Below are 18,666 nucleotides of genomic sequence, written 5' to 3' on the forward strand. Positions count from 1 at the left end.
TACACAATGTTGGCGTGCCCGCGTCTGCCACCACGTATAATTTTGCTCGTTCGTGCGCCATCTGATTAGGTGTTTTAGGTATATAGGATATGGTATAGTTGCCCCGTTGGACAAACAAACACGTCGCGGTGTATGTTTTTTGTGACCTCGTTTTTCAGGAATAACGTACTTACTTCCGCTTCGGCTGGGAAAACCGAAATGACACTGCTCTACATTATTTTGATTTGTTTTTTTTTTTTTGTTTCTCTTTTAAACCTGCGCAAGAGAGGGTATTTTTTCGTACGGGCGATAAGATCGCTCGTTAAAACTTTGATGCCCCGTGGGTCTTGGGCAGAGTGTATCATTAGCTCGTAAGTCACTGTTGGCTGTACGTCACACGTGTAACCTTAAACATACATCAACACCCATTGTACTGTCATATATATATTTGAGAGCCACAAAGGTGGGGGAGGGACGAAAATGGCGCATTTTTTTCTTGTTCCAGGTACCATTAGTACATTCTCATTCGTCGTGTGTGTATCCCCTTTAATGATATACATTTGGGAGGGAAAAATAAAAATAACAAAAAAAGAGGCCAAAAGTAATTTTGTCGAAGAGCTCGCGGGCTACGTACGTCGTCGTCTAGCTTTCGACGCCGAGCGCGAGAAAAATAATACGAAATCCAGCGTCGACTCTGAGCGCGCCCTTAGCGCACAGGGACAGGGCCATTGTTTGCGTTTTTTGGCAAAAAAAAAAAAGGAGGGATACACTTAGCATTTTCCCGCGTATCAAAGGGCTATATATACGAGTAGGGATGAGAGGAGAGGGGGGAACTAAGATGAGAAAAGCTCTCCGGTGCGAGGGATGAAAAGAGACGCGTTGGGGGGGGGGGTGTTGGATTTGGGGAGGAGGGAGGATGAGGACGCGTTCTAGATTTTTTCCATTCGCATTTTCGCAGAGCCCCGGCTAATGCGCTGTTTTGTCTTTTGTTGGATTGCAGGGTAAAAGCAGGCGAGGAAGCAGGCTGGCTGTGACGACGGGTCCGAGGAGGGAGGAGGAGGGGCTGGAGGGCTCGGGGCCTCCGCCCGGGCGCAACGGCCGGCAATGCTAGGCTCGCGTCCGCAGGAACAACGTCGAAGACGACGACGACAGCAGCAGTGATATATATATATATACAAGGATCGGAGGTGGCGAGGATGAGCAACCGTCATCACTGCTGAGGGCGCGTTGAGCCAGCTCCCTGATAGTCGTGGTCGTGGTATACACGCGGTTCTCGGGAGCCCTGCTGCTGACATTACCGTGACCGCGGGCTGGCCGTACTGCCTGAGCGCAGTCCCAGCAGTGGTATGGCGCAGGAGGAACGCAGACCGGCCCTCAAGGCCCTCCTGCTCTGCTGCTGCGTCACGCTGATGTTACTCGCGACTCTCGAGGGCAGCCAAGCGGAACAAGGTCAGTATACCAATCAACCATTACCAACACACACTTTATGACATTATACATATATTATTTCTATGTATCTATAAACACAAAATGTTGAGCTATAGTAAATCATCTTACGTGCCGCAACGAAGTTTTCACCCCCGGCCCCAAACATAGACGACTCATATGCACATGGCGCAATTTTTTCCATCATAGTTTTACTTTTTTTTAAACGTGTATAATTAACATCTTTAGCATCTTTAGCACGGGATTCTCCCGTAACCAAAAAAATCGACGAGCGCCTACCCCATCGTCTTTTTGGTATTAAAATAAAACGTACGTGATTATAGTTGATATATTAAATCGATCGCATGTAATAGCAGCGACTCCAATGGTATATGTATAGGAGCTACCAAACTCGCACCACGTGAACAAAAAATAAAGTATACAACAATGGCGATACCCCTCTTCCGTTTCGAAGAAGAAAAAAAGGATATTTTATATCCGCGCTGTGCATGGCTGCTTTGCGGATGTATATTAAAAAAAAAAAAAAAAAAAAAAAATTTAATAATCGGTAATTAAGTAAATAGGGGAATCGGGCCCGCGGCGGGCGCTAAATTGCCGACTGACACGGGAGAAGCATCTCTCGCGCTCTCGTTTTCTCCCGCGTGTGTGATGTACATGTATAACAGCATGCGAGCTGAGAGCTCCTTGTGTATATATGTGTAGTAGACGCTCTGTCGTCCCATTACGTCTACCATGTACACGAGCATAATATACTTTGGGCCTCCTTCGTAACATATATATACATGTATCGATTCTCGGGGCATCAAGGCCGACCTTCCCCCTGTTGCTGCTGATACCGCTTCCTTTGCCCTTTTCTTTCGTAATTTCATCGAAAAAGGACGAGCTGCGAAATGGAGAACCAGAGGAGAGAGTGTACACGTGTGTATACGTACGTGGGCCCGTATATCATATTCATACATACGCCGTAATCTTATCGCCTGGGGGTCCTTGATGCGCTCATCTGTATATATTATATAGGACGGTAACGTGACTACACGTGTGTGCGGGGGGACGTCAGCTAGGGGGCCTCGATAATTTCACGTGTGTAACAAGTACGGCCAATCATCTTGCAACGCAAGGATTATCTACCCCTTTTGAAAAAAAAAAACAAAAAAAAAAAAGGAAGGAAGGAAAAATTGTTTGTGTATGGAGTATATCCCCGCGCGATTAGTGTGCCAAAACTTTCGAAGGTAATCAGCGCTTTGGCCGCGATCTCTGCGCTTTACGGCCTCCCCTCCCCTTCCCTCCCCGAATGCAAAATCCTCTATCTAATCCAACGTATACAAGCTCGGCTCGCGAGAGAATTACTCCCTCTCTCGGCTGCATCCTCTGCGCAAACTTCCCCCGTCCGATGTGTTATTATTAACAGAAGCCGTGCAATTTTCTATTAAATTATAGAGTTTCTCATTTACCATTTTTGTTTCGGAGCCGGCAATTTCGAGCGAGGGCCCCCGTCCCGACTCTCACCGCTCGGCTGCAGTGTGTATATAATAATAGAACGAAACGGGAGGGAAAAAATAAAATAAAAGGCGTTCGACCTCGAACTTTACGTACGATGTACGCGTGTGCGTATTAAGGTGGTGCAGCTGGAAAGCGTTGCAAAAAGTTTTTTCGTTCGAGGGTACAGGTATATACATATTATGTACCGGTTTTCACGTGCAATGTGCTCGCAACAATCAAGAAGCGGCTCGAATCAGCTCGGAAAAAAAGGGTTAGTTCATTTTGCTGATGGTTGATTAGATGAAGAGATTTTTCTCGACTCGGCGAGCATATGACGGTAGAGCGCATGGCCCGCGTCGTGCCAAAGTTGAGTTGAACTAGGTACGTCTCAGTAACGATTGTCCAAGGAGTTTATCCAATATCTATAAAGTTACCGCATCACTTTTGCGAATGAAAAAATTATCGATGGGGGGAGGAGGGGGAGAGGTTCTTTTATTCCCGGTACAGTGTACACTGCGTCCGGAGGAGAGTAAGAGTCGAGAATCGCCACTTGCGAAGGGGCCGGAATAGACGTGGAGGAAAGTTTGGGAACAAGTTTGATACCGTTATGCATAATTGAATGCCGCGATTGCGGACGGGTCATTGATATTCGCGACTCGCGCGACGTGTAAAACGCGTTCCCCGTGTGTTATATAGTTTCCCTCGTCTCGGAGCCAAGATACGTATATAGGTACGGTCACTGCGGCGCTCTCAGCGGTCGATCAAACTTTAGTTTCAATTATTCCGATTTCGAATACCATCCCTCCGCTTTTCGATTCTTGCCGCAGAGTAATGAGAAATCCGAGGGGGGAAAAAAAAAAACAAAATTGTGTATACCTCGTAGAGGGTCGATTTGACTTTTTAATGGAGTTGAGTAAAAATAGAGCTTGCAAGTTGCCAATGATAATATATATCTGTTCGTTTTGTACTGCACGGTCCAACTTTCCTTTTGCCGAATCTGCCCAAAGAAGAAGAAGAAGAAGAAACTGTGGATGAACAAGTGCACTGTTAAGCATATACAAAATTACTGTAATCGGAAGGTCAACGAAAATGTCCAAAGCGTCGGATAGGTGTTGTACGTGTATACTCGGGTAGAAAAGCTTCCGACTCTCTTCCTCCTCCTGCAGATGCGAGTGATAGTATAGACAGTAGGAAATCTCCCCTTTGGGGAAAAAGCGTAGCGAAAAAGTTGTTAAACAAAATCGACTCAGCCAAAACGTAATTCGATTAACCGTTGGACTCGCGAAACTTTTCCGTCAGCCGCGGTGGCGCGAGTAGGTAACTATAAAGTCTGTATATACATATACCCATATCTCGCAGCTGTGCTGCTCCCTTTTTCTTTTCCGCAACGTTGATTTATATAATATATCTACCGAGCCCTTGCGCCTCTGACACGTATATTATATCTATATCACCTCGAAGGTACATGTATATATATATATATAAAATATATACATGTAACGCACTAACGGAACTCCTCCTCGCGGGCCTGCATATATATATATATATATATATATATATATATATATGATGCACACTCGCGGAGAGAAAGAGAGAGGATCCGAGATCCCCGGAGAGCGCGTATATATACGAGAAAGAGAGGAAGGAGTGCCTCCAGCGCGCCGGAGAGTAACTCGATTTCTCCGTCTTTCCCTCGTTATCGTGCGCCCTTCTCTCTCTTTCCCCTCTTCCTCGACTCCCGCTCGCGGATTCCTCAGCCCATATTGCATGTACATACATAGTATTACACTAGCGTGTCTATACTAACTTGCACTGCGACCTGGTAATATGCACCTATATATTATATAGCCTGCACGCACTCAATAAAAGGCACCTTTTTTTTCGCGTCTCGCATATTAGCCGACCTCCCAGTTACGCATACCTACCCATTGAAATTCACGTGCACAAGTTCAATATATCCAGCCTGAAATTTACACGAGGAGTTTTTGTTTCCACCCCGAGGTTCACCTACTTCTTTTACACTCAAATTCCATAGTTTGAAATAAGTTGATTTCACAGAGGCAGGACGCGCGTCACATCGCCCCACATATTTATAACAGCTAGTATAAGTATGGCCCGAAAAAAAATATATGGTTCGTAATCATTCCATCCTCTCTCTAGGAGTAAGTAGGTACATCCTAGTGTATGCGCTTCCACGCGATGGAATTCCTTGATATTTATCATACGCGCTTTATATCGTAGGTATATTACGTATACCTATAGGTATATACAAAAAAACACACACACAGGTGACTATAATATATGTATGATAATCTAGTAGCTCTTGTACACGCACAATCAGCCGAATGTATCATCAGATCTGCTTCTGTGCGGCTGGTGTATACCGTATAGGTACAAGAATTCGGATAAAGAATTTACGAGGAGTAAAGTTTGTGTGCCTCTGTTCGGTGGCCCTTCCATACACCACCTACCTCGAGCTTCTCCGGTGCTCAAGCAAACGCACACACACGGCCATCGTATATACCTATACTATATTGTATGGATAAAGTTCACCGATTTCGAGGACGCGGATGGGTCAACTGGACGAAATAATATGGTGCCTCGATACACGTTTATAATATAATTATTTTTTTTTTTTTTAACATTTCCTACAAATATCAAAAGTATTGTGTACCATGTGTATAGTAAGCAGTTGAAGGAGCATCAGCATCATTGCAGGATCAAGAGCAAGCATCACCGAGAAGGGGTGGGGTGGGGAAGGATAAAGACAGGGAGAAAAGTGGCAACGCCGCAGGAATGCCCACAGAGAGGCCCACCGCTGCCGACGCCGTTGCCGGTGCTCACCAGAGAGGCTGCATACCTGTGCTGCCCCTCTCTTTCTTCCTTCCTTTCTTTCTTTCGTGCTCTCCATATATTATATACCCTACATAGTACATACCCTCTATATAATACTTACCTATACACCTACAGGATTAAACCTACTCTCTGTACGTATACGTCCTGCAGAGCTCGATCGGGGTCCCTCCGCTATGCTCCTTGTACTATTTCTCTTCCTCTCTATGTACGTGTATACCCCACATGTGTATACATGTATGCGCGCGTATAGGCCCACGTGTATATGAAAGGGCCACCACCAGCTCTTGGCTGCTTCTTACAAGGACGCCACGGCGCTCCTGCAGCAATCGCGTTCTTCTTCCTCTTCGTTTGCTCTGCAGCTCTTGTTTGCTCGGCTCCTGACGTAAGTATAGTTACTCCGTTTCTGCAGCTATACAGCTCTTTCTCTCGTCCTTTCGTCCTCTCTTTCTCTTTAACTTTTGTAATGGATGTTAGTATAATAAGGTATTATACCTACCCCATCTCAAGCGAGTGGCCGCATATGATACACGTATACGCTTGTTTGGGTGCGAGGGTGTGCATTTTCTGTCCATACGCCCACAATGCGCGAGAGACTGCTTTCGAAAAGGATAATCAAGAGAATCGGAGGAAAGACCCGGTGGTGGGCAAATATTTTCGCTCGTCGGTCGAATGTAGGCCGCCACGAGCCTTCCTTGCAGTATATTCTCTCGTTCGCTGATACGTGTATATATACGCGCATCGTGCCGATATTTCACCCACATCTCAAAAACAAACGAATATGACCCCTTCCCTCCTGGGATCCTGGCCCCTACGGATAAACCGGTTCATTTAGCTGCGGGAGCGTTTTTTCACCCTGCACTAGAAAATTGGAACAGTCAAATTCGTTCGCTCCGAGGGTACTTGAATATATATATAGCAGCTTATGTACGCGCTTGATCCGTCCATCTATTTTTTTTTTTTCGATGTGCAAGCAAAGTTTCGCCAGCGTTTTATTCTATTCAATTTATTTTAAAAGGATTTTCTTCCTTCTTCTCACGGAGGTGCCGAGCGTAAAGTAGCTCAGCTCTGCAATGAACCTACCCACACACTTACAATACATAGGTATATATTATGCACATCAACCACGGCGTGTCTCTCTCGTACGCCATTATTATTATTATACCGTTACCATTATGTCCCGCATAAACTTTATTAAAAAGCTCTCCGAGGAAAAAACGACCACCATCATCACCACACGTCCAGCTTTTGCTCTGGTGCAGTATTTTATAGGTATATATATTATATACCCTTGACGCGACACGATATATTGATTTAGCCGGCGATCCGACGATCATCTCCAAGACACCCCGCTTATACAAAATATACACCTATATATACGGCGTGGAAAATTTTACAAAGAATCTACGTATACTTGTAGCGTTCAGTATAATACATTATAACGTGTGTATGTTTTATAGTCGAGCGGGAATATAAAAAAAAAAAAAAGAAGACTCTAGCAGCCTTTGGTTATTATACGTGTCGGGTAATTTGCGGGAACGACCTTTACGTATAGATACCCAACGGAGCTTTGCTCTGTGTAATACATTATAATATATATATTGTATCTATACGTCAATAATTAAGCAACACGGGCACCTCTTAGCCAGAAGAAAAGTGCAATGCGTTCAAAGAGTTTAACGCGTACACCGGCGTGCATATATACTCTTTTGGTTTTTTTTAAATTTTTTATTTTTCCTTCACTTTTTACAATGTACTCGTACAGTAATATCCTCCCGAGCCGGGAAGGTAGAGAGCAGCAGCAGGCGATAAAAGATCAGAGCACGGAAGGCACTTTTGCGCGACTGCAAAGAGATTTTTTTTTTTTTTTTTTTTTTTTTGCGGTGTACGCAACATACAGCCACAAAAAGCTACTGCAGGCACAGAGAGATGATGCCCCTATACTAATGACGATGATGATGATGCTATTATATACGTACACACAAACATTTTAGTGCACTCACGTGTAGGTATATACAGGTATGCTCTTAACCCTGACTATATACATGAAAAAAATAACAAAAAAACACCCGCACACTTTACAAGTCTCCATTTGCCGCATCGATCGTTGCGTTGCTCTCCTCTTTGGTATTATATATATATATATCCCCATCTCCGCGTGCCGTCCGAAGCGGAGAGATAACAATCTCGGCCGAGCCAGCTCCATTTCGCGCCTGGATTTTTCCCCGTCCTCTTCTGGAATAGACACGTCGTCCGCGTACGTCATACACACATACCACGACGAGAGTACACACAATTGCAATCCGTAACAGTATTTGTTATCGTACACATTCGCGTGCTCGCACGCGATACTATGCGCCGTAGAAAAGCTCCAAAAGGGAGAGAGAGGGTTTTAATCGACGTGCAGCCGTTCGCGTGCTCCGAAGAGAGGAAGAAACCTCACTGTACGACTGTTGCAGTCGCAAGCTCTTTAAGATGAAAAATCGCGCGGGCAATGGTACCTACAAGGTGTCTTTGCTCTCCGCAGTATAGCGAAAGAGTAGGAAGAGATGGATCGCACCCTTTTACGAGACATTAAAAGCTCACCCCCCCCAGCTCTCGCTTATGTTGTTGCGTTGCACACACGGGGCCGGGGGATGAAACCAAAACGAAAGATGAAAAAGAAACGGCGCTCGCCTTTTCCGTCTCCTCGGCGAAACTGCATCGCAGCCACCACCAGTCCGTTTTATGATACGAGCGCGTATAAGAGTATAATATATATATGATCGAGTACGAGGGAGCCGCCAGAACAGCCGAATGTCGCGCGCCCGGGAGAGCTTTACGATTCAACTCGGGCTCTTCTTCTTCGTGCTCCCTTGCATGCACCCTACTTACCTCTCTCTGTTCCGCCATTAGTTCCGAGCTGCCGCTGCACTTACCCCGTAACAATATTTTGCTCGCCCGTCTGTCTTTCGGATCCATTCGTTTTTTCCATTGTACGCCCACCAGCGCGACTTACTTCCACCTTCTCTTTCGCGAATATATACGCTTGTCCCTCATCCTCTGTATGATATATATATATGTATGCTCTCTTTATCTCTGTTAAATAATCGTATACAAATATAAAAGGCACATTATCGTCATTTTATTCGAGCGTGACGATGCACGCAAAACATTTTCTCCCTTTCCGCGCAAAGTATGTACATGTATATACCCATACGTGTGCGTTGAACGCGCGCGCTTGAAAATCACCGCTGCCCCCTCCCCCCCCCCGTAGGAATGCCAGAGCCCGGTGTATATGTCTACTTTTACTTTTCCCATTTCAAAGCAAGCCGGTCTGCAGCCTTTGCCGCGGCTCCACGTGCGTATACATGCATAATAAATACATGGTCGGCGGACCTCCTTGTGCAGCGACCACCACCGTTTAGCGCGGGGAGTAGCCTACTATACATACCTTTTAATAATACGTGGTCGTATACGCGCGTAATATGAGCTTGATGTGCGAGTATACGCGCGTGCATTGTTGTCATTATTACTATTCGCATGTGATACACACCCTTTGTCTCCAGCAAATTGACGGGCTCCGATCGAAACCATTGGGCGGTACCGGTACACCTCCCTCCGTCCGTCTGTCTTTCTTTCGTATATGCATTCGTATATATGTAAAAACTTGTAGTTACCGCCTCCCCTAAGGGTAGTTTTTTCACAGGCTCAAAAGTTGTTTCGTTGCTTACAGTATATATATATTTTGCAAATCGAATACATATGGGTGTGCTTTATAAATGATTACGGAAACCGAGGCTACCCCACTGGTTGCTATACTGTTGTCGCGTGTTGGTGCTCGGACGAGTGTATATATAGGTGAGCGTTTGTGGAAAAAATAATACCTCACGTCCCTCAACTTTATCCTTTAGCACGTCCTTTTGTGGGAAATATGCAGCCAAGACGCTATATATACATGGGAGTGGCAGAATGTACCTATATATACATTGTCTTTCTCCGGATTTACGAATCTACCGGGTGTAACTTGGTTGATGCCACTCTCGGTTATTAAAATCTTGAACAACGTCTGGGTATATTGAATAAGCCATCGTGAACTCTTAATAAGCTGTATATGGGAGCCGAGGAGGATGTCAGATGGCCAAAGTTTTTGCCATCGACCCTCGATTTCAGTGATAGCGCGGGTGGCGGTGAGTTCTAAATCGAGTCTTAATACGACAAAGGTCTCATTAGGAATTCAACTCGATTCTTTCATGGAATCGTATTTTTTAATTAGCAATTAAATTCGTTGATTAATCGACAGTTAAATCGTTAACTTTTCAACGTGAAATTTTATTGCTAGTTACTTTAGATCTCAATAGAATTACCTGCTTGTGGAGTATTCATTGTTCTCTAGTTGCATCCATTGACTAATGATGATTCGTTTTCTCGAACGCAACGAAATTCTAACAGTTCTTTCGATTCTTTTCCGATCCCGTGTGTGTAACGATAATTTTCTTCCGAGGCGCGCGCGTTTTCTCCCTAATCACAGTGCCCCGTTCGCGTCTCCGTGTGCTTACCGGCGTCGCATCAGGTTCGTTTTTTCTCTTGAGAAAGGAAGGCAAATTACAGGTGCTGAATAAGCCATTGTGGACTTTTTTTTTTTTTTCCTCCTCTTCCATCTCACAGTACTTCAAAATGTTTGCATTAACAAGCGGCGCGATGATAAAGAAATATACGTATGTGTATACGTATAACACCACGTGCGCGATAGTCCGACTCTTTTGTGGAAACCGTAGAGCCGCCGTCGTTGTCTGATGGCTGCGCAAATTATATGTAATTACACTTGGATTTAAGCGCCCTTTTCCCGTCTTTCCTTAAAGAGTTTAATTATTAATAATCAGACGTCAGATCGACGCCGAGTGCAAGAGAGAAACGAGACAGGAAACCACGCGCTGGCGCTCGGCTTTTCGTTGTTTGTTCATTAACATTAAATTTCGTTTTAATTAAAACGCGGTTTTTTTTTTTTTTTTTTAATTTTAATTTAATTTAACATCGAGTATACCTACAACCAAGTGTCGGGCAGGTGATGTAGGTTATATACTCGTTAACGTTGGATGGAGATCATGACTTGAAGTTGGTGCGGAAGCAAAATGTTCATAGTAAAAAATTACTTTCGTGAAATCTCAGGTTACACCCGTCGACACGCACTCTTTGCTTCTCCCGCCCCTTTTTACTCCACACGTGCGTGAGTTTTTCCCATCCGATATCATATCAGAGACACTTGAACAAACATGAATATATATACATATATACGTATCCGTGTATGTCATACAATACGGTAAAAGAGGGCCTTTGTTCCCTCCGTCGCCTGTTTAGCGCGATTTTTTTTTTTTCCTTCCGTGCAAGAGCGCGCCTTTTTAAACGAGACTCGCCGCAAGAGCGGCAGCGTTGGCAGCCCGATTGTTGCGGCATTGGATGTAAATGAAATTGTGGGAGCCCACCGGCACTGGCCATTTTTACCCCCAGTAGAAGTCTCTCTCTCACTTGTACACCCAAACGCGATTGTGTCTGTTTCGCTGCGGCTTTCTTTCTTTTTGGTGTTTTTTTTTTTTTTTTTTTTTTTTTTTTTCCCCGTCCTTCGCCTTCTTTGCCCAGCACCGCCGCGCGTCGCTTTGGAACTTAATTAGCGCGGCTCTCCGCGCAATAGACGAAACTGCGGATGTCTGTGCTTCATTAAAATTCTTGGAAACTTGGCCGCCTTTCCTTCGGCATTGCATCTCTATTGCGTTTTCGACGACAAAAGAGCATACGTATACCTACAATAAACATATATACATAGTCGATGGAAGAAAAAGACAGGTCTGTAAACTAAGTAAATGGTGCATCGAATGTTAATTAGACGCTCCGCGAATGAGCCTCCCACTGTGTGTGTACACACTTGCGAGATATAGTAACTCTGTATGTGTTATATGTATACTATACTTGAACATATAGGTACGTTTGGTTCAGTGGAAAAGCAAAGTGGTGCGTTTTAAAAGAGCCGGAGATTGACGGGCCGAGAGCCCGATGTGATTTTTTTTTTTTTTTTTTATTCGGTACAGAGAGTTACCTCACGATTACCTACATACTCACACTTCTCTGTTTCATCGCGATCGAGAGTATCTTACATTTGTGCTCCTTTGGTTTCGCAATATTTATAATACTCACCCGTGTGTGTATACGTATACCCGTTCATTTATTTCCGCGCATTTACCGCGAGTCCTGTTAGCATATCGCAATAGTAATTGAAAAAGTGCACATTAGAGACAGATATAAAAGGGGATTTATCATTCGTTTCGTGTAACAGTGTGTCACTCTGCCGGTAATAAAGTGAAATTTATAATACACGCGTAGACGAGCGTGGAGTTGCCTCGGTTCGTTATTCGCGGGGCTGATAAATGGCAACTCATATCCGTTATTTGTTTCCACCTCGATGAGAGCCTCTGGTGTGTGTGGATGTGCCTGAAAAACCCGTATACGCGTATATAGACAATACTTACGAGGAATTTAATAACCGGCACTGACATCAAGAAAAGGTCCGTGTATATGACATTATACATACTATATTTCATGTACGTCCGAACTGATGACTTCCGCAAATTTTTTTCAACCCCAAAGACGCATCGTCGTTACCATGATGATGATAATTCATGATAATAATAACTCTTGTAGTTATTGTTACTCACGACGTCGCGGTTGGAAATATCTGGCAGGAGAATTAAAAGGGACTTATACATGTGTATATACGTATAGGCACCTGTAGGTGTAAGCCAAAGGAGCCACGCTTACCCGTACTCTGTATGCGGTAAGTAGGCGTGTATATATATATATATATATATATATATATATATATATATATATATATATATATATATATGTAATTAGAGCGCACACATTGTGATGTGTGCTCCCGAGTGCTCTTGTTGTGCGAGCAGCGGATTCTTTTTGCCCCCCTCCCCTCCCCAACCGCCGACCGAGTGCCGGAAAAGAGTTATGGCTTAATTAAATTTTATTCCCGAGACGCGCTCGCTCGGGGCCAAGCGAAGCTGCCGATTGTTTTTCTCGGCCGTATATGCTCGTGATCGCGCGCGCGAGGTACACAGATATACGACACAATAGCTCGCCCAAACTCGCGGCAGAGCAGCTGCTGCTGAATTGGGGGGGGAAAAAAAAAAAAAAAAAGTGAAAAGAAATCGGGGGCCGCTATACCTCGAGATAGGTATTACACAAAGGCGCGCGCACTGGCTGCTGCTCGGCCGGCTACCGATAGATCGCGTTGGCCAATCTATATACTCTCTCTCTCTCTCTCTCTCGATAGGTAATAGCGAAATAAGGTAATTGCAAAACGAGCCGTGCGTGTGTGTGTGTGTGTGTGTACGTATACAAAGTCAGATAATCTCCTCGCTAAATCGTTTATCGTTCCCGGCAACGCTGCATGCCATGCACGCGGTCGGTTCCAGGGCGACGCTATTGTAGTGTGTGTGTATGTGTAAGAAACACATATAGAGTATATCAGCGCTTGCTTATCGTTTATATGCGCGAAAAAAAAGGAACAGCCGAGAGAGAGAGAGAGATCGTGAGCGCGAGCGGTGAGAATTGCTGAAATGTTTTAATGGGCCTTTAATCGGCTGCCGTTGCTCTCCCGCTGTTGTTTCTGCCGTGGTTGTATATATATATATATGTTGGTCGTCGGCTCGCTGCGACCGTAAAGAAAGAGAGAGAGAGAGAGAGAGAGAGTCGAGTGTAGAGGGAAAAGATAGGCCCCGGCGATAAAAAGGCTCGCAATCCCCTGTTACAACATAATCTCCGGTTAAATTATATATACATCATGGTATAAGTATAACACACAGGTGGTGGTATAGCGGCCCGCGCGCCGCCGGCAACATTTGCCTCCTCCTCCCACTCTGACCCGTCTATCACAATAGTGTGGACCGCTGGCCTTTTCTTTTCTTTTCTTTTTTTTTTTTTTCTCGCTGCACGTCGGTATAGCGTACCTATCCTATTCATATAACGTATAAGTAACACGCTCCGTCTCCGGTCATTTCTCTGTTGTACGATGTTACGTATGAAACGTGTGGCTGTCACGGTATACACCGACACCAGAGTCGGACCGAAAAAGAAGAGCAAAGTAAGTAGGTACACGCACCCTCATACACATGCACATTATAGTCGAACCGAGTAGAGAGAAAGAGACGACCTCTACGAGGCTGTACAAACCAAGCGATTTTTACATAAACTCGGCTTTTCTAGGACCACGTTACGAAGCTACACCTATATACGCGGAACCCTGGATCCTTAAAATTGTAGCTTGTGTGGCATTCGTTAAATTCTGCCGAAAGATTAGCTCCCCCTCTGATCCTTGGTTCTCTCTGTTCTTCCTTTTTTCTTCTTTTTTTCTTTTTCCATAGTCATTATTACCCCGTTGGCAAATAAGACGGGCGGCATTATTTTTCGTTAGCGTCAGAGTGTCCAACAGCCGTATATGTATCAAGCTCACCGAAGCGCATGATAAGCCGGCGAGCTGCTGTACTGTTGCGATTCGCCGGAATTATTGCGTGTCGTTGCGTATATTCATTCGCCACTGTAGCTTCGCGCAGTTGTGCATGCATTGCATATTATATGGAGAATCGGCGCGTGTTCGGCCAATTGCGAGGCCAAGCCCCAAAAGGAGGCCAGGGGGGGGGTGGAGGGAAAGACAATGATATGTGTATACACGTATGAAGAGCGAGCTGCATTTCGCGCTCTCTATCTCTCATCCTCTTCGGCACGGGCTTCCTTTCGTCCATCAGCAAACCGACCCGCGGATTTTGCTATACATATTTACATATCCATGCGTGCTTACACACAACACGTATACATACACCCATAGGTCGTACATACGGGCATAATATGTAACGGAGCTCGAGAAAATCCAGCCTCGGTAGCTTCCGCGAGATTTAGGCGATTAGTCTTTTCCGTTATATACTCTCTGTACCACCCCACCCCCCCCGCAAGCCTGCACCATAGCATAATAATATATACACTGTATATATATTATACACGTACCAGCACAGAGTTCCCTACAATATAATATATAGGCGCAAGTCAGTTTTTCGCTGCTGGGTGTCTGTGTAGTTATACAAGGGCCAGGAGAGAGAAGTGTGTGTATATAGGGAGATATCACTTTTTCCTCCCCGTTTTTGCTCCTGCGCCACCGACACCTGGCCGTGTGCGTTCTCGCGTGCGCGTATACCAACCACTTTTAACGTCGTTGTCCCTCCCAAAGTGGGTTACCCATGTACACGATAAATATATTTATATGGATGGTGCATTAGGCAGAGCCCGCATCTCGTCCTCCTTTGCTCCCGCGCTCGCGTGCACGCGCGAGGTGCCACGCGGAGCCAATATAAGTATAAATAACACAGCAGTCAGTTGAGTCACGGCGACCAAGATCTCATGATGCCCCCCCAACTATATATGTACTGTTATATATGGCCGGATGTTTTTTTCCCCCGTGAGTAGATAATTATTATACACAGGTATATAGGTATGCGATGGCGTCGAATGTCCCGGTGTACGCGGTGGAGGCTTTTCCTCGCTCCCTTCTCCGAGAAATTAACTCGCGTGGTATGAATTTCTTTCTCAACCGAATCGAAGAAGCCGACCGCGCCACCCCCCCCCTTTCCCTTTTCCTGCGTTACCCCTTCTACAGTGGGGCCGATAATTAATCGACTTTTTTAATAATGTTCCTTAATTAACAGCGATTCTTCTTCGGCGACGACTTTGGGCAAACAAAAAAAAGCGAAGGGGGTAGCGAGTGCCCTTTTGCCCCGGTGATTCTTACGCAGCAGCCGTTCTTTGCATACTTCTTTTTCGGAGTTTCTTTGCCCTTCGCGGCAGTTTTCTTGCCCTCTTTTCCGGCGCTGCTCTCTCTCTCTCTCGAGTAAATCAGAGGGCCTTTGAATGGGTGTTATATATTTTTTTGCTCCTCGGTACGTAGTGGCGCCGGGGAGCTAAAGGAGAAGGAAGGAAGGGGGTGTCGGGTGGAAAAAGTTTCGCCCCTTTGTGCCCCTCTCCCTTTGTGGGCGAGAGAGCGTCGTGGCCCGCGCGAATTTTTTCCGACTCTCCGAGCGTTAAATTTACATAGCTCGCTCGGAGCAATGACTCTCCCAAGTCCCGTGGCACAATCAGGCTCGGCGTTTTTCAGGTATGCGTATATATACATGTAGTGCCTATAGGGCCGTTGTAAATGACCCCCGGTGACTTGGAAGTTGCGCGCCAAGATTTACGACTCCGCGGCTCCGAGTGTATTTGTATATACACCCCCGGTGCGTGTGTTTTCTCCCTCATCGGGCGTCTTGCGAGGAGCTGCGAAAAGTTTTCTCCTCGGGATTATGATTTCTGCGATTCCCATTTTAAATTGTTTATTCCGCGGAGCGCTTGTTTGTTTTTTTCTTTCTCCCCCCCCGTTGCCTTTGACGCCAATCTTGGAAGTGTAATTGCAACGAGAGCACGCAAAGAAGAGAGACGCGAAAACTTGAAAATCATCGATGAGCACTGGAAAATGAGCCCCACAACTACGCGACTCGCGTGGCCAACGTCACGTGTAGACGAGCCCACGCAGTCGGAATGGAAAAAGAAAAATAAAGAAAACTTTCAAGCTAAGTGCTATAGAGTTTGGTTCATAAATACAAAGTCCCGGTATGGTCGGCATCCCCGGCTTCTACTTTTCGATAAGAGAAAGGAAAAAAAAAAAAAAAAAAAGAAATTCCGTAGCGAGTGAAACAATTTGGAATGAGAGAGGAGATAGATAACGAGGGGAAAAAGGAGGTGGATGGGATGGCTTAGGTGATTAAAAAAGGAATCACTAGCGCGATACCATGGGCGTAAGAGTGTAGGTGCCAAGGTGTGCGAGTACGCGTTTTCTTCGTAGCTTATCATACACATGCCTTTAGTGTCACGATCGCCTTCGGTGGCAAACATCGGAGAGTCGATCTCCTCGCGGGATCGTAGAAGAACGATCGAGTGCAACTTTCTCTTTCCGATGGCAAATACGTGTACCCGGTTATAGTCCTTTTCGGAGGTCTCTGCTCTCCCACTTCCGTCTCCGTGTACCACTTTCCACGTGTTTCCTCGTCCAAGTTAGCCCAGCGCTGGTCTCGTGCTTGCACGCGCACGTACCTTTTTATCCCCCCCTTCCCATGCTACTATGTATCCGTCGATCGGTCGAATCGTTAACCCGCCTCTTCTCACTTTCTGTTGCCCTCCTTTTTAGCTCCCCACCGCTCGTCCCAAATGATGTCTACACGATCGGTCCGAACCTGGGAAAAATTTTTGCGCGGAAATTCAATCTAGATCGCTTCTTCGTGGCTCGACGATTAGCTCTTCCCTCTTTCCAAGGATTGTTGTTTTTTTTTTTCCTTAAGCCGTTCCATTGTGTCACCGTAAACAGTTTCGAGCGTATAAACCATCCAACAGGTGGATTCACTTCCCCAGAACTAAACTTTCGGGCTATTGGTTTTTCCACGACAACCGATCGATCGATTTTCCTCGTTATATCCTGGAAATTGGTTTGCGTCAAAGGACACGTTTTTTCGCCCAAGTATATTCCCTGCATCCACCGACATGTTAGCTTTATTTTCGCTGCTGCAAACGTTACATTAACAATGGCCCAGTCACTTACGCGAGGGCTTTAAAATATACGTATATGTACCTTCGATGCAGGTTAATTGCTTTTATCATTACTTGGCTGTTTTTGCAACATTATTCAAAAAATAAGATTTTTTTCCGCGTCATATATAATATGTACCCGGGAAGCTTAATGAACTCGCATCGTCAGCTTGATTAAAAAAATCACGAAAGCACAACTTTAATAATTGCAATTAGCCGAATCATTGTCAACCGGGTGTTAACTGCGAAACAACAGGACAAAAACGTCATTCGTTCATTACTGTTGTCGTATGGCAATTTAAACAGTGTATCGCTATATTGTACAGTGTGTTTCTGAAAAAAAGAGAGAAACAAATGAAAATTTTAATGCCGAGCCACGGCCTCATCGGTGGGACAATATCGAGGGCGTCACGCTGCTTTCGTCCTTTTCACGGTCCCTCGCTTCCGCCCCCGTTTTTCTCGGATTTTTCCGCGTAAAGCCTACTGCGCGCAGAGTATACTATACGTACGGAGAACGAGAACAAGGGGCGTGAGCCGGCCGACACGGTTACATTTTCGAGCAGCAGACCTATTATTCCCCGGCTGGCGCGCATCGCTGGTATCTCCGTCTGGGCACTCTGTATAACGGCCCCGGCAACGGTAGCAGCCTCTTTCTCGCACCTCGGCTCCCTTATCCCAGCCCTCCTCCTTTTCTTCTGCTTCCTCATATAGTTGCGCCTCTCTCGCCGCTTATACATATATACCTATACACGCACACGGTACGGCATGTATTTATGTGCATGTACGTGGCAGGCGCACTTTTATGCATTTCCACCCCCGCCCCCTTTCTCACACTCGGCTGCTTCTGCTGTTTTATGACTTTCCCCCTCGAGTTGCTCTCCGACACCACGTTCGACCTGTGAGCTTTTCCGACGCCCATCCTTCCTTTCTCTCGATGCCTCGCTCCGGTTCATTAGAGGAGCCTTCCTCTCGCTCGCTTAATTCGCCTCTTGCTGAGTGGGTGGCGCAACGAGCTAAAATTCGCTGTTTTTTTTTTTTTTTTTTTCTGCCACTCTGCAGCTCGCATGTATTGTACGCGCACGTATATGTATACACGTGCAAGGAGTCGCCTGTCAAATCTCGATCTCTCTCTCTCCTCTGTCTTAATTTTTTTCCGCGCTTTACGAGGCTTCTGATACTTCGGGACTGACGCTGCGCTGCTGGTGCCTTTATAAAGAAGAAGAGGAAAAAAAAAAAAAAAAAAAATACGATCGCTCGCGC

The 18,666-nt window shown here is 45.5% G+C and overlaps 1 protein-coding gene across 1 annotated transcript in view; it reads left to right on the forward strand.

The window, feature by feature from the left end:
* Positions 1-1,112: 1,112 nt before the first annotated feature.
* Eph (Eph receptor tyrosine kinase) overlaps positions 1,113-18,666 on the forward strand; it is a 115,598-nt gene continuing 98,044 nt past the window's right edge. The window contains exon 1 of the mRNA XM_089593058.1: positions 1,113-1,428. Coding sequence (XP_089449184.1) covers positions 1,326-1,428 — 103 coding nt within the window. The 5' untranslated portion in view covers positions 1,113-1,325. The remainder of the gene's footprint in view (positions 1,429-18,666) is intronic.

Source organism: Copidosoma floridanum, unplaced genomic scaffold (assembly GCF_036245765.1).
Source record: "Copidosoma floridanum isolate Cflo_tuat_1 unplaced genomic scaffold, Cflo_Japanese_pri ptg000019l, whole genome shotgun sequence".
NCBI classification, from domain to species: Eukaryota; Metazoa; Arthropoda; class Insecta; order Hymenoptera; family Encyrtidae; genus Copidosoma; species Copidosoma floridanum.